At 37.2% G+C, this 25,817-nt stretch overlaps 2 protein-coding genes across 3 annotated transcripts; one reads left to right on the top strand and one right to left on the bottom strand.

Moving 5' to 3' along the window:
* The first annotated feature begins 22 nt into the window (after window positions 1-22).
* ALG12_1 (dolichyl-P-Man:Man(7)GlcNAc(2)-PP-dolichol alpha-1,6-mannosyltransferase) lies at window positions 23-21,374 on the top strand. 2 transcript variants are annotated; one of them, XM_051212750.1, is made up of 11 exons: window positions 23-78; window positions 206-408; window positions 447-579; window positions 610-783; window positions 8,446-8,643; window positions 8,694-8,797; window positions 11,031-11,311; window positions 12,274-12,503; window positions 14,286-14,361; window positions 16,631-16,798; window positions 21,178-21,374. In XM_051212750.1, coding segments are annotated over exons 2-11 (1,500 nt in total). In that variant the 5' UTR covers window positions 23-78; window positions 206-273; the 3' UTR covers window positions 21,179-21,374. The 2 variants fall into 2 exon arrangements, with proteins under 2 accessions (XP_051068662.1, XP_051068663.1); XM_051212751.1 differs by lacking the exon at window positions 21,178-21,374 and having other exon boundaries at window positions 447-783; window positions 16,631-16,940.
* On the bottom strand, window positions 21,152-22,116 carry ZNRD1 (DNA-directed RNA polymerase I subunit RPA12; the record flags this gene model as incomplete). Its single annotated transcript, XM_051212748.1, has 2 exons — window positions 21,795-22,116; window positions 21,152-21,650 (listed from the first exon to the last, which is right to left on the bottom strand). The coding sequence occupies exon 2, from the start codon at window positions 21,644-21,646 to the stop codon at window positions 21,152-21,154; it is 495 nt and encodes a 164-aa protein (XP_051068661.1). The 5' UTR covers window positions 21,647-21,650; window positions 21,795-22,116.
* Between the last annotated feature and the right edge of the window lie 3,701 nt (window positions 22,117-25,817).

The following is a 25,817-nucleotide window of genomic DNA, read 5'->3' as shown; positions in this document are numbered from 1 at the left end:
CCTTGAGTTCCCGATAAACGGCGGTTGTTCCGTGTATGAAGGGCGTGTTCTGATCTTCAAGGTCGTTATGGTCGACAGGTAATTACGATTCGAGTGTACTCATAATGTGTGCGGGATTTACCTCCGAAGTTATTAAACATGAGTAGAATTCACGTATTGAGTCAGACTTCAGCTTATGCTTTTGTTCTCCTATATTTTATTGCAGGTTTAATTTTCAGTCACTGCTGTCCTAACAATACCGTACTCATCAACAATTGAATATCACTTTTCAAGATGGAAAAGATCGGAATTCTCTTTGCTGTATATGTCATTACTGTGGTTCTCATCTGTCCTTACACAAAAGTTGAAGAAAGCTTCGGGATGCAAGCCTTACACGACTTGCTCTATTTGCGAACTAACATAACTATGGTGTGTTTACAAGATATTGTTTTACGTTGAAACTACAGTACGATCATAACTATTTTCCAGGTGTTGTACCGAGGTCGTTCCTGGGTTGCCTGTCTGTTGCCTGGATTGTATCGCCGCTAGTCTCCGTAAACACCTTGTTAGGAATGCAGAAGTTCATTTCCCAGTACATTGGTAGTACATATTGCTAACCTTATTGCTTAGTTAGAATGTGCTTAGGATTAGTAATGGCCCTGAGTTTGATCAATTTCTCACATTGCGTGAAGAAAGTCTTCGGTAAACATGTATGCATACGTCTTCTTATAATCTGCTGCAGTCAGTTCCACTTGGCGTTTTATGCCTCACGAACGCTACCGAACACATATGCTTTCATACTTGGTACGTTTCATTGTTAAATTTGTCTCTCATTCATATGTCTAAGACAAGTGTGGAGAATAATTTCTTTTCAGTTAGTTCCTCATCAAGACTACACTGTGTAAGTTTTATGATTAAGAATAAAATCAATAATAAATAAGTGGTCGTCGGTCAGTTTAAGAATGTGCCGGTATTTTCTCTAGAAACGCCAATCATTTAAAAACACAATTAATGGAAAATTAAATCTAAAGTTAAGATTACTAACTACGTAAACCTTAGGTTTGATTTTGCATCTGTTGAGTTTTTATATAATTGTTGCTTCTAGAGAAAATACTGATACATTTTCAGATCGACCAACGACCATTTATTTTATATTGTCTTCATTCTTAAGTATAAAGCATATGTTAATGTAGAGCCTTAGCAAGGAACTAATAGAAAAGAAATATTCTTTCGCTCAACGCGTTTTTAAGTTCATTTTTCTTAAAAACAATTCACCGTAATCAAAGCAGGAAGCATTTCTTATACAATACGCATGCCTAATAAGTCTTTTCGCATGTTTACTCAGGTATTAGTCAGTGTGCAACCAACTCTGTAGTTTAGCCATCTTACAAAATCACTCCTGCTAATGGATTTTAGCTGTAGCCCAATCGATTAGCCGTACAAGTCATCCCTCTCTGTGCTATTTCATTTATTTGAATACATAAGTATTGGTACAAATGACCAAAACAAATATGCACCACATAATAAGGAAATAAGACTAAAGAAGTTATAAGATGGAGGGTGAGTATAATCAAAAGCGACAAATTGCTGAAAATAAGTAAACGAGACTTATATATAGTGAGAGGAGCTGTTCAGTAGAGAAAAATACAATCATAAAGGATTCTTTTGGTCAGATAAGTAATTGAAATTAAAATTACGGGAAATGTATTAGGTCAGGAAAACAACCCATTACCAAACAATTGTCCAATCATATTCAAATATTGAGACCGATTTGTAATGTGAATCGTTTAGTGTAAAATGTGTCCGAACTGTGGTTTATGTAGCAGTGTGTGTTATCCAAGTAACAATGCTGTATTTATTTGTTTATTGGAAGACAAACACTGGTACAATCGGGCACTAAAATATGTATGTGCCACACAAATCGTTGAACCTATGTGCGGGGTAGAATACTGTTCGAGTGCTTACTTACTTACTTACTTACGCCTGTTACTCCCAATGGAGCATAGGCCGCTGACCAGCATTCTCCAACCCACTCTATCCTGGGCCTTCTTTTCTAGTTCCATCCAATTCTTGTTCATTTTTCTCATGTCTATCTCCATTTCCCGGCGTAATGTGTTCTTTGGTCTTCCTCTTTTCCTTTGACCTTCAGGATTCCATGTGAGAGCTTGTCTTGTGACACAGTTGGGTGCTTTCCTCAATGTGTGTCCTATCCACTTCCAGCGCTTCTTCCTGATTTCTTCCTCCACTGGGATCTGGTTTGTTCTCTCCCACAGTACGTTGTTGCTAATAGTGTCCGGCCAATGGATCTGAAGTATTTTGCGTAGACAATTGTTAATAAACACCTGTATTTTCTGGATGATGGCTTTTGTAGTTCTCCAGGTTTCTGCCCCATACAGTAGAACTGTCTTGACATTTGTATTGAGAATCCTGACCTTGGTGTTGGTTGACAGTTGCTTTGAGTTCCAGATGTTCCTCAGTTGTAAATATGCTGCTCTTGCTTTGCCGATCCGCGCCTTCACATCTGCATCAGATCCACCGCATTCATCAATGATGCTGCCCAAATACGTAAAGGTTTTTACATCTTCCAAATCTTCTCCGTCAATTTTGATTGGATTGGTGCATTCTGTGTTGTATCGGAGAATCCTGCTTTTCCCTTTGTGTATATTGAGACCTATTGCTGCTGAGACTGCTGCCACACTGTTCGTCTTCTCCTGCATCTGTCGTTGCGTTTGGGATAGAAGGGCCAGATCGTCTGCGAAGTCTAGATCATCCAACTGCATCTTAGATGTCCATTGTATCCCGCGCTTTCCTTCGGACGTTGACGTTTTCATGATCCAGTCGATCACCAGGAGAAAGAGAAAGGGTGAGAGTAAGCAACCTTGCCTAACACCGGTCTTCACTTTGAACGACTTTGTCAACTGTCCTCCATGCACGATTTTGCAGTGTAATCCATCATATGAGTTCTGTATGATATTGACTATCTTCTGAGGCACGCCGTAGTGTCGAAGAAGTTTCCATAGTGTTGTTCTGTCCACGCTATCAAATGCCTTTTCGTAGTCAATGAAGTTGATGTAGAGTGATGAATTCCATTCAATTGATTGTTCCACAATGATCCGTAGAGTTGCGATTTGGTCTGTACACGATCTATCCTTACGGAATCCTGCCTGTTGGTCACGAAGTTGGGAGTCTACGCAGTCCTTCATCCTGTTTAACAATACCCTGTTGAAGACTTTTCCCGGTATTGAGAGAAGAGTGATGCCCCTGTAGTTATCACACTTGCTGAGATCGCCTTTCTTCGGTATTTTGATCAGTAGTCCTTCTTTCCAGTCTGTTGGTACTTGTTCCTCATCCCAAATCTTATTGAAGAGAATGTGGAGTATCCGTGCAGTTACCGCTACGTCTGCTTTTAGTGCCTCTGCTGGGATGTTGTCCGGTCCTGCTGCTTTGCCACTCTTGATTTGTCTGATGGCCATGCTGGTTTCTTCAATTGTTGGTGGGCCAACATTGATTGGGAGGTCCGTGGGTGCTGCTTCGATGTTGGGTGGGTTCAGTGGAGCTGGTCGATTCAACAGTTCTTTGAAGTGTTCTACCCACCTGTTTTGTTGCTCTTCAATGTTGGTGATTACCTTGCCTTCCTTGCTTTTCACTGGTCGTTCTGGTTTGTGGCGATTTCCAGAGAGTTGTCTCATGTTTCCTTCTCTTGCAGCCTTTTCCGCCGTCGTTGCTAAATCTTCCACATATTTACGTTTGTCGGTTCTGATGCTCCTCTTCACTTGTTTGTTTATTTCCGTGCATTCAGCTTGTGCCTTGGCTTTTTCTGCTCTTGTTCGGCTGGTATTGATCGCTGCCTTCTTGTTCCTCCTTTCTTGAATCTTATCCAGTGTACCAACAGTGATCCATTCCTTGTGGTGGTGCTTCTTGTGACCCAGGACCTCATGACATGTTGAAGTGATTGCCTCTTTGATCCCCTTCCAGTTGCTCTCCACAGTAGTTCCTTCTCCATTGAGTAGATCATGAGAGGCCTGGAACTTGTTGCTGAGAACTATCTTGAATTTGTTGAGTTTGTTAGTATCCTGAAGAAAGGCCGTATTGAACTCTTGTGATATTGTCTGCCCCGTTGTCCAGTGCTTCTTGAGTTTCAATTTCATCTTGGCGACCAGTAAGTGATGATCTGATGCTATATCAGCTCCTCTCTTGGTTCTCACGTCCTCTATAGTCCTCCTGAACGTTTTGTTGATGCAAATATGGTCGATTTGGTTTTGTGTAGAGTGATCCGGTGAAGTCCATGTGGTTTTGTGTATGCGTTTATGTGGGAATATGGTGCCGCCTATGACCAGCTTATTGAAGGCACATAGGTTTGCAAATCTCTCACCATTTTCGTTTCTTTCTCCCAGTCCGTGTCGTCCCATGATGTCTTCATATCCAGTGTTGTCCGTTCCAACCTTGGCGATGAAATCTCCCATCAGAATGGTCAGGTCCTTTGTTGGGCACTTCTCGACTATTGACTGCAGCCTATTGTAGAATTGATCTTTAGCGTCTTCATTGTAGTCGTTGGTAGGCGCATAGCATTGGATGATGTTCATTGAAATGCCCTCTTTCTTTGTTTTAAACGAGGCTTTGATGATCCTTGGTCCATGAGATTCCCATCCTATAAGTGCATTTTGCGCTTGTTTGGACAGCATCAATGCAACTCCTTGTGTATGTGGTGCATTTTCTTCTTCATGGCCGGAGTATAACAGGAGCTCTCCTGTAGTTAGTCGTTGTTGTCCAACTTGTGTCCAATGTGTTTCACTGATCCCAAGTACCTCTAGGTTGTATCTTCTCATTTCTGCAGCAATCTGGAAGGCTCTTCCGGTGTCCCACATTGTACGAACATTCCATGTACCTAAATAAATGGTGGCTCTGGTTGTCAGAAGGGGCATCGGCCTCGTAACCTCCGAAGGAATTCGGCTTTCATCATGAGGCGTCATAATTCTTCTAAATGAAGATCTTCTGACTCCCAGGGCAGAGTTTAAAAGGTTTGAATAATTTTTTCTGGTTAGCGTTTTTTTAGCGAGTTAGTTTTCTACGGGATGGGGACGCTAACCCCATGCCCAACTGGAGTGCTTAAACCAAATCAAATGGTTTTCTTAGGAGGCCGATGTCGAATCTCTGAACCAGAGGTTTAATCCACCAGGTAGTGGGGAAATGTTCAGAGGTGGATTTTCATGGTAGTGAGGATTCGAAAATAGGTTCATACTCCATTCGATTTCTCAGGATCTTGAATTGCATATGAACCGATGGTTTGGAATCAGAGTTTTCCAACTTTATTAGTTGTATGCTCTATCTTCACCAACCTGGCTTAAGCACTAGACATTCTCTTTTCATCCTTTTTATTTCGTAATCAACAAGGTAGTTATTAGGACTTCCGTGCCAATGGGTATATATATATGTAGATGTGTGACCATATGAGAACATTTCGCGAGTGAAGAACGCTTCGTACCCTCGGTCGTACCTATATGTACCACTTTTTCGGATGCTGAAACAAGTATTTGAGTATCATCCTGATTTTCTAAGTTGAATATTACCAGTCATACTTGAATACTAGCCGAAGTACAGGAGACTAGGACTACTATTGGGGTCCATTCTTGTGCCAATGTTCAAATTCCACACCGAAAGTACTCGGACGAAGTCGTTAAATCCCCCAATTTATTCTTTTGTCTTTCTAGCGATTCAGTCTAACTGCCCATTTAAGCGTATCCTGGATATTCTTGCACATTAGCGTTCTATATGTAGTTAATGAAAGAACTTTTCTAACTATTGTTTCTTTATTTTAAACTTTGGGATACTGTTTTTTGCTATCTAAATATGATCACGATGGTTCTATAGATACATTGTCGCTTTGATACCCGAAGCGGGCTACTGTGGTACCTGGGTTGTGTGAAGATTCTTGAGGGGAACCTATTTCACCTAATCTTAGTATATATTTTCAAGAAGCATAGTTAGCTATCTCGCATAAACTTTCTCCTTTTTTATTAAGAGCGTATCTGAGGTCTTTCAATTTAATAAGAATTGCTATTATCATTTAAAAGTACAAGTAGGTTTTAACCTATTTATTATTCCAAAATATCAAAATTTGTTCTGTGTATCATCTCAATCCAATAAACAAATAGCATACATAATCATAAAACTGTCTCCCTGGTGTTTATAAGGAAACTACAAAGGTGTGCCAAGCAAAAGCTTATTTAATTAATCAAAATCCTCCCATAAGCGTGGTCTAGTCGGAACAAGTTAATCCTCTTGCTTATTTCAAATCCTTTCGCTGGCGGGTTTCTAAATCAGTCGTCTGTAATGTTAATAGAAACGATCCTAAATGTCAATTTTAAGTTGGCTCTTCTCTCTAGACAAGTACTCATAATCAAGTTCTAAGTAGCGGGTAGTATACTCATTTCAAAGCTGACCAGATTTTAGTCCTGTCTGTCTTAAAAAGCAGACTGTATGAAGCTTACAATGTTTGTGTGTTTCTGTTTCTCTCTTCTCAAAATCTAGTTATATTCAGTTGCTGGGTAATTATTCTGAAATGTTTTCAGTGTCTTGCCTACTCACTGCTTCTAAAAAAAATTTAATGGATAAGATAGGGTATTTTAATACTAAATGATTAAACAACCTTTCAAAATCATTTTCCCTATCTTAAATGATCAATAGTCTAATCACTTCCAGAACAATATGTACTGATGAATTAATTAATTATCACCAGATCCTGGGATGGAAACACACATACTGATGCCCAACTATGATGATATTTCCTAACCTTAAGGCAGGATTCGACCTCCTTGGCAGGTTTAATGGTAATGTCTGCCATTGATAGACGTCGCAAAGATGTACAAAAATGTTGTCGAGTTTCTGTAATCGAACATTACTTTTCGGATCAAAACGTTTGGTGGTAGCTTTTTAGTTGAAGCATTTGACTTCCGGCTACCATTCGAATCCCCCTCTACCTATTTTGGTTCGGGCAACCCAATAGTATCATTACCCTCCACATTTAGAACGTTACTCAACCTCAAGTACCTGCTGAATGAGTTTATGGTGAACTTTTGTCAAAACTAATAAAGTCAAATGATATTTTTCAGCGTTGTCCACTTTCCTCATTTTCATATAAATTTGTCATACACATTCTTTCAGAAATAACGCTCTCATTTATTATTTTCAGAGAATAATATACCAGGAGATTCACTAGTTAACTTGGGATGCATATACACCATAGTTTTGCTTATTGAATATTGAAAACACTCATTTCTATTGCATTGCGTAGCCATGCGAGCATGTTTGTGGTCCGTTTATCCCCGTCTAAATCAGCAAAATTTAACACCCTGAGGTTACGTACAAATTACTAATCACATTTCTATCTTGTGCTTAATAAGGATTGAATTAGTTAATCTTCATGATGCTGAACATTTTTCTAAAAATGATTGTTTTAGTTTATTTGTATTGGTTAATTTGAATATTTCTATTGATGTTTAGGACTGAAATTTATCAGTCTCTTATTGACATATGTGCATCCTGTGCGGATTGCCTCGATATTGTCTTAAGTCACAATCGTTTTAAGCAGAGATATATGGTGGCTAGCAGTGAAATTCAGTTTGACGTGCGTTCCGTCTCATTTGGGACTCGTCAGCCGGATGTACCTGCATCCTAGACTAAATGTTCTCTTCGGGACTCGAACTCGGGGCTAATTGCCACTCATCTGTGCCTATGATTACTTTTTTTGCTTGTGCAATGGTTTAGAAATCCAATTTGTTATTATCAGAAAAGCTGCGAGAGTTTTTTCTTTACTGATTTGGTAAAAGGTGAATATGAGTTTTTTAAACCAATTTTCAGTTCAAACTTCTCGGTATAACCTGGAACTTTATGATTCTTGTGGTCTAGTTTTTACAGTTAATGTGGTTAATTAGAAAATTAGATTATTTCAAAATGAAATAATGTCCATGGGATTAATGAAAGAAAAGGAGCATCAAACTACTGTATCAATTTATTCTATGACTCTTCAGCACCGCTCATTTGATAAAGTTATATCCAAAACATTGAGACCATGTCAAACTTTTATTTTCAATTTAATAGTTAGCACCTTCCAGTTCCAGATGCTTCATGGTGTACTTTTGTCACCTTCCTCCAATGGCATTTGTTTGGTTTCATGGATATTGTGTTCGCTTATTATTAAATGTAGTTTAGCAGAATGTATGTTAGTCATTGAGATTTCTACTTTGTTCATCATATAGAGCTGTATTTAACTGGTTTTAGCATTAGACTTAAATCATTAGAGCAATAACTTGAAACATTCCCAGTCCATTTTCCTTACAGCAGTCGGTTAGGATAAATAACTGTCACATAATTAATGTAGCGCACATTCCATTGCTAATGGGTTATTTGGTTAAAATATTAGTAGTAACTAAAAGTACATATGTTTATGAATTCTCCTTTCTATTGTAGTCTTGTATTCGTTGGGTCATTTGATCACTCGCAATGAAACCAAATTTGTTACATCAGCTGGAATTGCAATTCTTGTATTTCGTAGTGAATTAATTTTGCTATTTGGCCCATGTCTTTTATATGGTCTATTTACTGGATCTGTTAAACTTCGACTGAAACTGTTGAAAACAATCATTGCAACTACTATCATCAGTATCGGTATGTATTTGAATTATAATTAATCAATGCTTCTTAAACTTTCCGTACAGGGTCCAGTGTTTTAATTGATTCTCTGTTATGGGGTAGATTAATCTGGCCAGAATTTGAAGTATTTTATTTCAATACAATTTTAAATAAAAGTGGACAATGGGGAGTATCCTTTTGTGTTGATCTAGTTTTAGCTTTTATCTATAATGTTGACCATTTTTAAAATCAAAATTGATATATTTTCTTTATTTTTTTTTGTGTGGTTCATTGAATACCGTTGTCTCTCGATAAGCATCGGTGTATTCAATAACTACAGGATTGATTGATTTGAACTCTTAATTGTCACTAGCTAAACTACTGAATTTTCAACATTTTAAGTACTAAAAGGTAGGGTGTTCAAAAATCCGTCGAAATATGTTAAAATTGGTTTTTGATATTATGATGGAGTTTTGTTCTCTGAGCTGGATGGTTCGGTCGTGGAGTTTTCATCATCAGGTGATGACGTCGTTCAGAAGAACGATGAAAGCTCCACGATCGAACCATCCAGCTCAGAGAACAAAACTCCATCAAAATCATCCACATGAGCTGTAAATCTCCATCATCTCGTTTTTGATATTAATTTGGAATCGCTTATCGTCGAAATAATTGTGTCTAAATGAGTTGACTATGCAAAGCAGAATTATATATTTCAGTCGACCAACCCTAAATCACTACGCACATAATTCGATTTTGTTGAAAATTGTCATCAACAGTGGCTTTAAAATAGACTAACAATGAATGACAAGTACTCTGTAAGTATAGTCTGTTCGAATAACGTAAGGTACAGACCGATCATATTGTCAATTAACTTTCGAGAGGACCGATAGTGAACTTCCGCTTATTTCGAGGTTTACTATAGTTTATTTGTATCTGATTGTTCTCAGCTATTGACCATTTTCGTTTTTAAGATTAAAAGTTCTGATTTGACAACCACGTAATATCCTATTTCAATAAGGTGATTATTAAGATAAAATCTATCAAATTGTTGTGTGAATAGGTTTAGTCAGTCATTAAGAATGTAGCACTTGGTACAAGTATGCAACAATCCAAGTTGCTGTACTTTGTATCAGTGCATTCAAAGGGAAGCAAAATGGATGTTATAATAGTATCAATGATCGTAAAAATTAGATATTAAATGTTTGAAAAAAAAACGACTGGAATCTAGGAGTCGAAAGTCTATGACAGTAATGTTAGATCGGAAATGGATACAATTGTAGCACTATAGCCGATTTTAAGCCTTGCTTGATCAATCATTCAACCTTTGATCTCAATTATCTCACGGACTCCAGCTAACAATACTACTCACATCAACAGTCATAGATTGGTACAACATTTTAGTTTTGGCACCTCTTCCAGTATGTTCTTATTGTTGCCACCCTGCATGCTAAGTAATCTGAATCATCTACGACAGTTAGATAGCCTAATGCTGTACTACTATCCCAAATTTAATTAATTTGGTTATCCATAAGAAAACTGAAAATAACACTTTGACTGATATTGATCTCTTACCTGAAGAGATTTATCGGGTTGAAGCACGTAGTTGACTCCTCCATTTTGTAAGGTTTAGTTTTCTAAAGATCCTCAGTAACAATGATAATAACACGACTGCGAAGTTGAGTTATTAAGATACTACAAGGTTAAACTTAATGGTTAAATAGATCACAATCATACCTTTTTCTAGTCATAATGCGTATTTATTCACTTCGACCCTTTTCTAGCTCCCGAATACCCTGGTACGGCCGAGAGTGGGGAGAGTCCGCTCCCCCTCTCCAAATGCTCTCACATGGCCACGCGTATATAGCCTCTGCCAGGGAAGTCCTACTCACTGCCTTTTCGTGGCGGGGGTGTTGTTCACGAAAATGAGAGGACGAAAAGAGAATGTTCGGCGCTTTAACCGGATCCCAAGCCAAATCAATGGTGCACATGGGATCCAGTATCCTGAGGGAACAAATGGTGTATGAACCAATTGTTGGTCACCGGCTACCATGGGACTGCATCTCCGTACTTTGCTCCACTGCCTTGTGGATCAGACCTTCAGGTCGAAGGCTCGGAGAGTGGCCCCCTAAGATAACCACCTGGTTCGGTTTGGGCACCCGGGCAGTATCACATCCCTCACACATATCGAATGAGATTTGTGTGGTGCATATGTATTTAGTGCCTCTTTATACCAATATCTATGTGTTAAAATAAATAATAATAAATAAGCCTTAATTGTACGTAGACAAAGTAAAGAACTAACCACACGCAAAGGCACTCCTCAGCAATGTCAGGTGTTTCTGACTGGATAACGTACATAAGTTGTGTGTGTGTTTGTAGATTGTTATAAATCACATGCTATATTCTAAACATGTATTCTTTAGATATATCCATTTCATTGGTATTTCACATCTGCATTACCGAAATCACTTTTATCCACTTATATATTATTATTTACATGGATTATTATAATCATTCTCTCAATACCTTTACAAAAGTATTTTGGTTACCAGCATAGCATAATCTATTTACAATGTAATGGCTTATTATTAGTTGGTCTTATATTCGTTGGTTTATACTCTTTCTTACCTCATAAAGAATTACGTTTCATTATTTATATATTGCCTATATTCAATTTAGTGGTAGCAGATATTTGGGCTTATTTGTAAGTTGTTTATCATTTTTGTATATTACTTAAGTATTTTTCCTGTAATTATAAAGCCTCCCAATGCCCTGGTACGGCTGAGAGTGTGGAGAGTCCACTCACCCTCTCGAAATGCTCTCATGTGGCCACGCGTATATAGCCTCTGCCAGGGAAGTCCTACTCACTGCCTTTTCGTGGCGGGGGTGTTGTTTACGAAATTGAGAGGGCGGAAAGTGAATGTCCGGCACTTTAACCGGGTTGGTGGATATGGAGGATCGACATAGAGGAGTTAGTTAGGAAACCCTGATTCCAAACCAGTGGTGCACATGGGCTCAAGTATCCTGAGGGAACAAACGGTGTATGAACCAATCGTTGATCACCGGCTACCATGGGACTGCATCTCCTTACGATGCCCCACTGCCTTGTGGATCAGATCTTTAGGTCGAGGGTTCCAGATGTGGCCTCCTAAGAAAACCACTTGCTTCAGTCTGGGCACCTGAGCACTATCATAACCCTCGCACAAATTAAATGAGATTCGTGTGGTGCATATGTATTTGGTGCCTCCTTGTACCAATATCTACGTGTTCAAATAATGATAATATAATAATAATTATAAGCCAACATTTAAATAGATTCAAATAAATTGAGTATTGAATAGAAAGCCAGTCATTAGTGAGCATACAATGATTATTATCAGATGGGGGTGTGTGTGGGGATTTTAGTCATTTTATAGTTGAATTCATGAGACTGATATGTCCTGGGTTCGAGTCTCGCGTATTGGGATCGTAGATGCGCGCTTCTGAGGAGTTCCATACTAGGACGAAACGGTCGTCCAGTGCTTCTACGTTTCTCCATGATGGTCTAACTTCAATTGACTCATGTATTCAATTATCAGATTACTATAATCTCCACAAAACCCCTCTGTTTCTAATTTATATTAAATCTAGTTTTTCTCTTCTTCTTCTTGTTTTCTTTTATTATAGAGAGAATCCAATGCTTAAGTTGAAAGGAACATATATGGATTTAATTAAAAATCATCACAAATTAAATAGAATAACAAAATTTCGTATTTTATTCATTTCCTATTGTTATATGCATCTTCTTGTGAATATACTATGTTCCATTATATTGATAATGATTGCAAGAAAAAACTATCCTGGTGGTGAAGCATTAACTAAACTTAATCATATGGATCATTTAATTCATCGAACTGGTAAGTTACTTCTTATACAATATTTGTAATAACGCTTAGTTTTCTTTTTTGATGGAATTTTGTTCTCTGAGCTGGATGATTTGGTCGTGGAGCTTACTCGTTGTTCTTCTGAACGACATGATCAATACAAACTTCAGGTAGAAATGAAGTGTTCGAATTTCTCCATATGTGATTCAAAGCTTATCTCGTACATTTCGATGTTGATTAGTTGTTGTTTACCTTCAACCTGTCATTGTTTACTTCTTTGTTTTGGTTGTATCTTCCATTGGTTTGATTTTTGTTCCTATGTTTGTGCATAATTTTCCTGATTGGTTCGAACTTTTTACTTCTATCTGAAGTTTGTGCTAATGATATCGTTCAGAAGAAAGATGAAAGCTCCACAACCAAACTATCCAGGTCAGAGAACAAAACCTTATCAAAATCATCCACCTGATCTACAAATGCTCTCCACCAGCCTAGTTTTCTTCTTGACATCAATGAGATGTTAAAATTTAACTGAGGTGAATAGTTATCCTGTTAGTGGTCTATAGGATATCAACATAACTTTGATTAAGAACGCATGACTGACTTGACTAGAATATAAGCATATTTCTATGTTAACAACTGCTAATAATAATAGTAATAATAATAATAAAGTCACTTGATTTGTGTGTGGGTTATGATACTATTCGGGTGCCCAGATCGAAGCAGGTGGTTTCCTTAGGGGGGGGCACCCCGAATCTTTTACCTATAGGTCTGATCCACAAGACAGTGGAGCAACGTTAGGGGATGCAGTCCAACGATAGTCAGTCACCAATAATAGGTTCATACACTATTTGTCCCTTCAGGATCCTGGAGCTCATATGCATCATTGGTTTGGAATCAGGGTTTCCCAACTAACTCCTCTATGTCAATCCTCCATATTCACCAAGCCGGTTAAAGTGCCAGATATTCACTTATCGTCCTTTCAATTTCGTATACGACACCCTCAACGCAAGAAGGCAATGCGTAGGATTTCCACATAATCCCGACCCAATGATTATATATTGGCATATATATTTTTCATATAACTATAAATACGAATGTGTAGAATAATTAGATGATTTCGTCAAGAAGAGAACATTTTTCTTCGCAATGAGTAGGACTTCCCTGTCAATGGCTGTATACGCGTAGTCATGTGAGAGCATTTGGAGAGGGAAAGTGGACTCTCTCCACCCTTGGCCGTACCAGGGCGTTCGGGAGCATTAGAAGATCATGATATTAAGTCTTTTCATGCATTATGTAGATAGAATATCCTCTTACTCAGTATTCTGATCTATATTGTGTTCATTGTTAGAATGATAGAACCAAAAGGATAGATTAGTGATTGCATGATTTTTTTATTGTTTATTCAGAATCGTAAATATAATCTGCTAATAAACATGAAATTTTAATTAGTATCATTCTATCGGTAAGTTTTGAATATGTCACATTTATATGGAATCTTATCATTGAGTGATTATTAAATCAATCTGCCCCCCTACCCACCCAAAATGCCCCTAATACGGCCGAGGGTGGGAAGAGTCAGTAAAAATAACAAAGAATGAAACATATCCTTCATCACAGATTACGATAGTGTAAAAACAATAATGCCCCCTTTTCATTTTGGTTAATTCCCAGGCTTAAGGTCGAAATTCCGAATAAGAGTATAGTTTATCTTCATTCAAATGTACATTTACAATGAATTCCTTTCATAGCTCTAATTATTATTGTCTGTATCCTTAAAGGAGGAATCACCTCTATGTGTTGTATTTTCTTTTATAGATGTTCATGTTCATATTTGTAATTTGGCTGCACAAACCGGTGTAACACGCTTTTTAGAAGAAAACAATCAATGGATGTACGTTGAAACTGGATATATATATCGATCAGTTTATTTATTTGTTGGGTTTTTTTGGCCCAGTATTTAGTGATGGATTCAATAATCAGTTTTATAAATGTAAACTGCTGAGGTTCAGGCATACTGTACTAGGTAAATATTGTTGATGAGGTGATAAATCTTTATCAGCTGAAGTGGTTATGACTTATGTTACATATGCTAAACTACCGAATACCTCGACAGTCGATGTTGTATAGTGTAGAGGAAGGTTGGAAGAAAGCTTGAGATCTAAGGAGTGTGACACTAGTTTCCCATGAAGTCATCGACAATTAGACTGAGTTATGTAGCTAGGTACTGTTGAGTCGGCTTTCGGAGAACTTCAACGGAGCCTCTAGAGGCCCAAAAGGAGCTGAAGAGTCCTAGCCAATCAGAAAATGATGGAGCATTCTAGAATGTCAAAGTGCCGTGCTACTATTGGTCAATAGCATAATATGTCGTTAACGGATTGGCCGAAATATGATGTTGATTTAACAAACGTTAACATCTATAAATACCCATGTTTTCTGTACAAAAAGGAACCTTGGAGTAAAGTGTCTCTCCCATACTTTGCCTCTTCTTTCTTTTGTTCGGGTCGCTGTATAGTTCTAGCGTCCGGGTTATCAGAATAGCTTAGGAACGAATATAGCGTTCAATCGACAAGACTTATCAGGTACAGACTATTTGATTCAAGTCCATATAATTAACGTAACCAAATGCTTAGAGACTCTAAATGATATGGCTTAGAATCATTCATGGTGAAACAGGCGCAATCACTTTTTTCTCCGCTTAGAACCTGAGTGATGAAATTACTCTACACCTTTTTTTCTACATCTAATCATTTCTTTTACTATGGTTTGATTGAAACACCGATTTGTTTCATTCTACAGAATCAATAAATCAGTTTATAATCACGAAAGAAAGATATTTTTGTACGCCCTGTGTTAAATATGAACAATTCGCCATATCATATTATAATTATCATTAGGTCAAATTCACTTGGTATTGTTTACTTGAATCTTCCCATTGTTATTTAGGACTGCAATTGATCAGTCTCTTGTTGGCAATATGTACATACTGTGCGTATTACCTTAATTTACAAGCATTCTAAGCAAAGATGGATAGTGGAATCTAGGACGCGCGTTTCATTCTATTTGAGATTGATCAATTGGAGTCCTAAACTTCACTCCATTGCACAACCAAATGGTTATCCAAGACTCAGTAGCTAAGTGAATAACATGAAGGTGTTAGAAATGTGAACGATACTGGATTCGAGTCCTGTAGTGAATATGAACTCTGAGATATAGGTACATCCAGTTGATGAGTCCCAAATAGGACAAAATGTTGTGCGGCAAACTAGATTTCACTGTTAGACTATTATCCATCTTTCCTTAGAACTATAGTTTCTTATTTTGGGATTTATTCAGTTTATCTATGACTTTCAACAAAATAAGTAACTTACTCTATTGGTTTATCATTTTATAATGATGAGTACTGTTTAGAATGCAATAGAATAAGATAGATTTTATTAATATTAATCTTATTATTCTAAATCACAACTCCTTTTTGTTATGACTTTATGTCCGGCTTTTTATCACATGATTTACCCATCAATCAAAATATAACTTATACAATCTTAGCACTGTGCCAAACCAATGACGTTCGACCGGTATGAGCAGCCTAACGTCCTTATTGGTCCTATGTCCGTCTAGCCCGTCCACTTGAGTCCAGAACACCAAATACCAGCTTCCAATATGCGAATCGAATCATTTATTTCAGACATACTGTGTTTATATATCAGTCAAACAGATCGCAACGCACCATAAAATAGGAAATAATATTTGTACACAATAAAGCCAGAAAGTGGCTGTGAACATGGGAGGCAGTAGGTAATAAACTGAACATAGCTTAAGAACAGTAAATCGTACAATAATAATATATAGGTCAAAATGAAGCTTATAATAGGAGGAATATAAATATACAGTGGTCTAATTGGTTAAGCGCCTGGCGCGAGACTGATAGGTCCTGAGTTCGAATCTCGCGGGGTGTGGGATCGTAGATGTGCACTGCCGAGGAGTCCCATACTAGGATGAAACGGCCATTCAGTGCTTTCAGGTTTTTCATGATGGTCTAGCTTCAATTCACTCATGATTTCCACCAAAAACATTTTGTCTCAGAAGTTACTCGTGATTTAATCTTCGCTCGGATATAACACTTTTCTATTCATTGAATCTATTCCTTTTTTTTTCTTTAGTTACAATAAAACAGAAGGTTTAGAAACTAATTTTAATGTATTAAACTCTTCAAATTTTACACATCTTATATCAGAACTATCAATAGAAATAATCAATCGGGAATTGTCATCTTTCAAACAAATTCTTCAAATTGATTGTTTCCATGGGATACAGTTTTATCCAAGCTGGTATTTTTGGAATATAATTCATATCAATATTCATCCATGTTTGTTTATTTATGAAAGGAAAACATTTGTTTAATTCTATTCAATTTTTATAGGAATTTTGTTTTTCTTACTTGGTTTTCATAAATTATGAGGTACATTTTAATTATTATATCAATTTTTAGTTTATGAGTTACATTTAGGTATGGAACTATCAGTACCCGAATACTCCTGGTACGGTTGAGGGTGGGGAGAGTCAGCTCTCCCTCTTGAAATGCTTTCACATGACCACTCGTATACAGTCACTGTCAGGGAAGTCCTACTCATTACCTTAACCCGTTGAGGGTTTCGTTTACGAAATTGAAAGGACAATAAGTGAATATCTGGCACTTTAACCGGCTTGGTGGATATGGAGGATTGACATAGAGGAGTTAGTTAGGAAACCCTGATTCCAAACCAATGGTGCATATGAGCTCCAGGATCCTGAAGGGAAAAATAGTGTATGAACCTATTATTGGTGACTGACTATCGTTGGACTGCATCCCCTAACGTTGCTCCACTGTCTTGTGGATCAGAACTTCAGGTTGAAGGCTCCGGGTGTGGCTACCTAAGAAAATCACCTGCTACGGTCTGGGCACCCGTAAATTATATCGAGTGACTTGTGTGTTGCGTATATATTCTGTGCTCTTTTGTATCAATTTTTATGTATTTACTTAAATAAATAACTCCCAAAGGTGTAGAAGCAGAAATCTATCATATATATATCTGTTTTGAACGAAAACTTATAAATGATGTTCCTGCTTTGCACTTGACAACTCAGTAGTTGTACATTCTGCCTCAGACATAACGAGATTTGAACTCACTTTAGGATTCGTTTCTGGAACAGCCTCTACTGAATCACTGGAAGGATTAGATATAACTATTAAATCAGTTAAACTACTGCTCATCAACGGTTTGTGTAGCTATTAACGCATGCATTTATTTATTATAGAGACATTTGTACGAAATTGATAAATTTCTTTATCAATTTTCACCATTATTAAAGAAATTGAAGGTTTCATCAACCCTGAATTTAGCTTTTCTGTAAATTCCAAATGATGCTTAATGAACATCTCTTACTTCTGTAACAATATATGCATCCTCTCTGCGGTAATAGAGATCACTTTCTTCTGCTGAACTTTTCTTAAATTCTCATAGAACTGAAGCGAATTCAAAATAGTCGTTTCAAATCTCTTTATTCATTGGAGCTATCTACTGAATGCAGGATTATTCTCCTTCTTACTGCTTCATTAACTAAGATTCCTTGGTGCCCAATATCAGAAATTTAATCTATTGCTATTATTTCTTTTCGCTCTCTCTGCTCGAAATTCCCGTCAACAATTTCGTCATGACTTGAGACACTAATCGGTATCATGTGCTAAAGTTACCAGTCAAAATCCTGATTACAATATATTTTTTTCTCTCTCTAGTCTACTATTCTGATTAAAATCTAAAATCGCAGAGCTGACCAACTATACGTTTTGACCTGCACAGTTAACCTTGAGCCATTTCAAGCTACACTTTTATTGATTTGTTATCCAAAAGCTTTTTTTCTGTCCTCTGCATTGAGTCCGAAGGGAAATTAGCAGCCGGGTCCTACTATAGCTATATTTCAATTACCCAGCTCAGCCAACAACTACCTCAAACACCTATTAACTTATATACACAGATTAGACTGTACAGAACACCAAATAATAAATCATACTTCAAATACAATTAGGCCGCATGTGGTAGGGAGTGAAGAGAACAGTACACAATTAGTTACCAATAATTAAAGGATAGTAAAACATATAAAGACAGTTAATGGGTCAACTGGAAGCTTACAGTGATAATATATAAATATAATGATACGAGTATCTATTAGCTAACTATACATTAAAAATATAAATAATGATAATCCGAAGGATAGTTCCAAAAGTTACAACTTTTCCGATACTCAACTCGTCATAACACGTCACAGGACTGACATCGTTTCTCGGACACAGAGTGATATCTTTGATTAACAGTTTACTAGTTTGAAATTGGGTATGAATACTTAAGAATATACAAACACTCGAACTCTGCTCTATATACTAATTTACTGAAGGGTTACACGTGTTTGGATTTATTTAGGGTTGCGTCCCAATGACAGGAATTATAAGTGTGATAAAGAGTATTTTACGAGGAATTATCAAACTCATAAGTACATTAGATAAGTACGAAGTGAAACAAATAACTTATTATCAAGCTGTACAACCGTATTTATTTATTTTAACACAAAGATATTGATACAAGGAGGTACCAAATACATATGCACCACACAAATCTCATTTGATATGTGTGAGAGCTGTAATACTGCTCGGGTGACCAAACCGAACCAGGTGGTTTTCTTAGGGGGCCACACCTGGAGCTTTCGACTTGAAGGTCTGACCCACAAGGCAGCCGAGCATCGTAAGGAGATGCAGTCCCATGGTAGCCGGTGATCAACGATTGGTTCATACACCGTTTGTTCCCTCAGGATACTTGAGCCCATGTGCACCATTGGTTTGAAATCAGGGTTTCCCAACTAACTCTTCTATGTCGATCCTCCATATCCACCAACCCGGTTAAAGTGCCGGACATTCACTTTTCGTCCTCTCAATTTCGTAAACAACACCCCCCACGGCGAGATGTCAGTGAGTAGGACTTCCCTGTCAGGGGCTATATACGCGTGGCCACATGAGAGCATTTCGAGAGGGTGAGCGGACCCTTCCCACTCTCGGCCATTTGGGGGCACAGCCGTATTTACATGAAATTGAGACTTCATTTTATGATGAACAAGATGATATAACAAAAATAAAACTTTAATATTATAATTTATTGTAAAGGATAACAATGCAAGTTTGAGCAACTTACACAAGATATTCGTGAATAAGTTGGCACGTCGAGAAATGAGATAGGTAGAGCTAATTCCCTATCGTGCTTTACAAGCATTGAAAGGATGTTGACCGTTAATCAGGCCAACTTCTTCATAGAAATTTATAGATATGATAGTTTTATGTTTTCCGTAGAAGTTGAGACGCTTAATGACTACATTGTGTCGGGTTTTTCAAATTTAGGCATGAAGCAATCTGTAAAAAAAAGCACCTAAGATTATCTCGACCTTTTATTTGCAGATTTCTAGACCAAAAATAAACTGAAGGTTCAAAATGCAACGTAATAACAGTCCATGTAGCCAAATAGTAAGCAAACCAATATCATTGACGTGTGACTCAACTTAGTTACAGATTTAACATAAATTATGTTAGAAATACACTGGTGAACAAAGAACATCAAGTGAGAATACAATGTCCCCAGAAGTACCAACTTTCAACCGACTGAACTATACTACGAATATATCGGTGTAATTAATTGCATTTTTCTTATCTTAATATTTTAATGAATAATCGAGCGACTCGATGGCAGGGATAAGACAATTTACTCAGTAAAACTACAATAAAATCTTATTAACAAAAAGGTTTTGCGTATCTGTGAGAGTTAGGGTCCCCTGTCTGGTCACCTCTGTTTGAATCTACCGGTCCACCTACTTTTATCAAGCAAACCATATAGACCAAAGACAGAGCTCACCTTCAACATATATACGAGAACCTATTGCAGCCTAGTTTTGCAACAGTGAGATGAAAGCAGCTAGGAGTTCTATCCTTGGATATTTAATTGACTGTGTTCATTCGACTAACGCACAAGTTAATTTTGAGGTTAGTTACATAATCCATATGAATCTATGCACATTTCATCGTCAACTCTGTAAAACACCAGCTTTAGCTATCCATTGTTTACAAGAGAAGTGTATCCTATCCTTATCGTATCTATTATCACCATCATTATTGTTTTCTCACATACTTTTTGTGTTTGTAAATGAATCCTTCTGCTTAAACGTTTTTACAACTCCCCGATTTACGCTTGTAATTGTTTCCAATATCATTTCATTTAAGCACTGACACATTTAACTACCTTAATCCATCCATAACCTAATCTAATATTAAATTTTACTTTGATACCCCTTTTCTGTTTACACATCCTGAAGAAGTTATCTAACCTTGTCTTGTTATCACGTACAATTAATAGCCCAGTAATACGATTATTTTTCTATGACATTGTGTTTATTCAGTGCTTAGATTTCCTCAAGGAATACAGCCTCAAATTTTCATTCGCAAAAAAAACAGTTGTACAGTTTGATAATAAATTATTTAGCAAGAGGTGTTTGTGTTCAACTTTGTATTTTAAACGTATTAGTGGGTCATGATAAAAGTACTAACCTTAAGATTTAGCCGACAAAACTAAACTATTATGAATACTAATGGGTAAAATCAAAACACTTAATCAAGTATTTTCAATTTCTTTTTTAGAACATTGGGTACAAGTATATATTACAGTTTGTCCTTCATCTGCTGAACGAGTTTGAAGTGTAACATAAGTCATTCTATCATTGCCGCAATAAGCACATTCTTTTCTAATAGTTGGTCCATCAAATGTTGGTTGTGATGTACCGTTTTCAAATTGTGACTCCAAAGCCTCCTTTAAAGCAATTTCTGATCTTAAGATCTTTTTAGCCCCTCTAATCATTGATGGAAAGAATAAAGATGTGGATTCATACTCATCATCATTAAATTGGTTTATTTTGCCAGATTTAGCTTCAGTATTGAAAGTTGCATCCATATTACTGAACCAATGCATACACGTAGATGTTTTACATTTTCGGCATACTAATAAATCATGAACTTCCAACTTGTGTGGAAGAAGAGTTCCACAAACGTAACAAAAATATCGATGAATCCGTTCTAAACCAAGAGGTGGATTGGAATGTTTCTGAAGCATGCTTCTATAAATAAAATGATAAAAATTGCAAGTGATAAGTTACAACGTAATTGATAGTTCAGAGGGATATTAAAACACAGAACACCAATCAAAATTGACAGTTGTTGAATAATTAACGATACATGATCCATTCACAAATGAAACATACTTTAACAATTTGTATGGGTTCAAAAGTCCCCACAGAGTATTGAAAACAAGGAATGTTTGAGGTAATAGTTGTTTTCAGTAATTTCGTCAAACTGTACAGTTATAGATCCATAAATGCTATATTACGGTGATTGAAATAAGACATGTACGTATCAGTTGTGACTGCATGAAATGATGTTCTACGCTAAAATGGTGAACTTTTACATCGATCACGACTTAAGCATGTCTAGAATGTCATTTGTAAGTCTTATAGGTCATTTAAAAAAGGGATAAGAAGATCGGCTAAAAGGCGTTGGTTATAATGCATATAATGCAACGAACCCTGTGAACATAATGTAGAATAGCGTTGGGTTAATTAAAGTGGTATCAAGAATGGTAATCACAATATTAATGATAATAAGTCACATGAAAATAATATATATTGTGCAAAATTCCTCCAGGGTAATTGTGAGAATAATGGTAAAAAAATAATGTGAATTGAGAAGTATACCTTTTTCTGAATTAATGAAAATTCCGAAAATATTACTAGTAAAAGGGTTCACTATTTTTGAAATTGGTGCTGTTTCTATCTATTTCTGGTGTTTCAGAAATCGGTTATTTTTAATGGATCCGTTCATACTCGTATTCAGTCAAAACTCCATATGTCTTAGTAATATTTTATGGATTTAATTTAAATCCTTAAAGGTGAATGATACGAGGGGAAACGAAGATGAAAAGTCATGAAAATCATAGGCAGCTGGCTATGCCTGGTTCAGTATTTTGTACCTTATTTTTGTGACAATAGTATTGTTTTTTTATTAAGCGGTGCCTTAATTTGTCGACGTGTATGAAAACTTAAGTTCTGAATGCGGTTTATTCAAACACTGTACGTAACGTCTAATTGTCGACAAATTTCTCCCAAATACACGACGTAAGAGGGGGAAAGCGACATTTCCCCTAAATAACCAACGCGAAGGCGAAAAAGCGACATTTTCCCTTTATTTACGCCTTCGTCCGCTTTATTTCCCCTTTTGGTTGTTTGGGATAGCATAGGTTAGTGTAATAATAAAGACGGATAGTGACCTTTACTAAAATGGCATGAAGTATCTGTTAATGATGAGTCGCAAATCCAAACTTCATTTTGTTTATAAGTTCTCAGAGCATAGCTAGAAAATCAGTAGGAAAGATAGCAGATTCGATATTGTCGTAAGTGATCTTTCCATAAACTGGGAATTCATAACCTGTGCAACTTAAACGTCAACAGATGTGAATATAAGGGAATAACTAGGTAAACCAACACTTTTCGCTAACAAATAGCTTATTTAGTGTCACTTTAGCTTTGGAAACCATTACCAGTGTCAACCAGACCCTGGTATTAGTTAACTATTAATCGTAATCCCTAACCTGGTTTTGAACCGTACGAGTGGTTGTGAGCTTGCAAAGATATTTATGAATTGACCAAAGTCGTCCATATAATTTAGGCCAACTGGAATGGATCTATAGTATATACTATAGACAAGATCTGAAGTTTTACAAATCACGATTGATAAAAACCATTGCTACTTCACTAAGTCGAGAAAACAATACCCAGTGCAAGATATTACTGAGCCTAAATTAGGATTGACCAAAGAATTAATGAACCTCAAATACAGTGAAGGAGGATAGTGCACTAAATTTGCAAGATGCAACGTACCATACAAACGACCCATTTCCAATATCCAATATCTTTGTCACGCGCTTGTTTCTTGTCTGTACATTGCTAGATGTTTGAAAATGTCCAATGGGTACAGTAGTCTAACCACTCGATTGGACTCATTCTAGTCGGTTTAGCAGTTACTTGTAGGCCCATCCATCTCATAATTCAAGTGCGTTTGTCTCAAAGCACTGAGTTTCTGGTTACCAGAAGCTATCATAATACCAGGCAAGAGGTTGGTTAATTACAATCTGAAGACTAATAAAATCAAAGTTTATGTGCCAGAAGAAGACGATTGTTTCGGGGAATAAATAAATGTTATGGTACTGTGCATGGTCCTAATTAACTTCGAATATGGGCAGTCTCGACATTCGATTTCACTAGCTCCTGTGAATTCTGTTGTTATTAGGAAGTTCATATTCCTTGAGTATAAATAAATGTGTTTGTTCTGGGGCTGTAGGATCACTAGGATCTACAGCTATCATATTTTCAGACGGGAGATTAGTTAGTTGCAAACACTGCACAGTAAAAGATGATGAATCCAGAATATCGAGTAGGAAAGGGAAAATGACTGTCTGAAGTGATGTATGGACAGTTTATGCAAGCAACGTGAACAGAAAGAAATCTAAGAATAACAGACAGTCGTAGGTTACAAATGGTGGGGTGAGCAGAGCTAGGCCGGCAATAATAAGAATGATAGTAGTGGTAATGGAAATGTACAAAAAATGCACCTATTACAGGTATTCGAGGGACGGCAAGCCATGGGTACGTACGTGGTTCAAGTGGTTCAGATGGTTCAAATGGTTGTGGAAGGAAGAGAACAAGCTCTGGCTTGGTGGACTTCTGCATCTAGTTTCAGATGACAACCTGCCCTCTAGTTTGGAACCTAGATTTGCTTGGTAAAGTAAAGAGAAATATTAGAAAGCTATGGTGAAATGATATCCAAAGTCCTCAAGAATATGTCAAGTTCTTTCTTGAAGGACTACAATGGAGTTGCTCGAACTGCTTCGGTTGGCAGAAAATTTCAGGCATCGCCTTTAGGTATGTGCCAGAGTATCCTTGTTCTTATTAAGCGAAGGGGAAAATAATATCAGATGGAAAGTTTCATTGTGAAAATGGACGAAAATGAGCTTCATAGTTGTCAGTGTGAGGTTGGTTCTAGAGGCTTTTTATCACAGTTAGCAGAAGACTTTGAATTTTAGGGTGTCAAAACTCTATGATGTTTTTTAGCCCGAGGTGCTTCTGCAAAGGACTTACCAAAGCCGTATTTGTACTTGATAACATGCCTCACATGAACCACTTTACAATGTAGCATTGAAAGTAGGTCAGTTGCGAGTCGCCTAGCCTTGAAGTTCAGTTAGGTCCTCCTGAAGTCCTAACTCAATGTCCCGGTTGCAAACTACCTTCCGAGGTTTGACTTCATCGATCAGAAGTAATAGCCCGGCGAATACTTGCTAAGAAAAAACTATTTGTTTAGGCAAATAAGAGCAGAGGTCCTAGCACTGAACCCTGGGGGACTCCGGCGAGATATTCCGTAGACTGAAACAATGTGCAGTTTATACGAACCTTAAAACGTTGACTATCTAAGTTTAACTAAGGTCAGTTTATCAGTGGTTATTTGATTCCTATCAGCTTGAGCTTATCTATAAGACATCTATGATAGAACATATCAAAAACTTCTGAGAAATTGATGTATAACACATCCATCTTCCGCTGGCAGTCGAAAATGGTGTCCCATCTGTCTACCTTAGCTATAAGACCGGCAATGCAGGAATGACACTTCCTGAAACCTTGCTGGGTGACGAGAAACATGCAGATAATTGGTAGTAACATCTGTCATCACGTAACAAAGATTCCATAACCCATGAGGGTATTGTAAGGAACACTATCTGATGTTAGTTTGAAGGTTCTTAGTGTTGGCTCCTTTTACAGTTATTTCAATGGTTGTTGGCTCCTAATGTTCCGAAATCACTCCCTAGCTCGGCGAATGTGAAAGCATTGCTCTAAAGAGTGTTGCTAAGTTTGAAGACGTATCTTTTAGCATGAGCGAGGGAACTACGTCCGGGCCAAAAGCTGTATCCTTGTTTAGTCGCTGAAGTTTCTGAAACACTGGTCGCGTGCTTATGTTCATCACTGAGACACCTACTGAGTTACAAGTGACGCCCTTGTCATTGTGGGTCGTACGTTATGGTTTTACTGTTTAAATGTGCCACAATGCAGTAAAGTATGTACTGCACAACACTACGTCCCATTCCACTTTCCCTTTGCTATTGTAAAACGAAGACCTTCCAACTACTATTAGTGCTTTGTTCGTGATTTGAGGTTACCATTTTCAGGATATTATTATCAAAA

The sequence above is a fragment of the Schistosoma haematobium genome, chromosome 3 (genome assembly GCF_000699445.3).
Source record: "Schistosoma haematobium chromosome 3, whole genome shotgun sequence".
Lineage (NCBI taxonomy): Eukaryota > Metazoa > Platyhelminthes > Trematoda > Strigeidida > Schistosomatidae > Schistosoma > Schistosoma haematobium.
The sequence above is the reverse complement of the archived record's forward strand: the minus strand, read 5'-3'. Positions and strand labels throughout refer to the sequence as shown.

Excerpts from the sequence above, each read along its gene's own strand:
- ALG12_1 (XM_051212750.1), top strand. The coding sequence starts at position 274 with ATGGAAAAGATCGGAATTCTCTTTGCTGTATATGTCATTACTGTGGTT. Across the intron at positions 409-446 it reads TGCGAACTAACATAACTATG|TACGATCATAACTATTTTCC; the intron begins GTGTGTTTACAA and ends TTGAAACTACAG. Across the intron at positions 12,504-14,285 it reads TCATTTAATTCATCGAACTG|ATGTTCATGTTCATATTTGT; the intron begins GTAAGTTACTTC and ends TTTCTTTTATAG.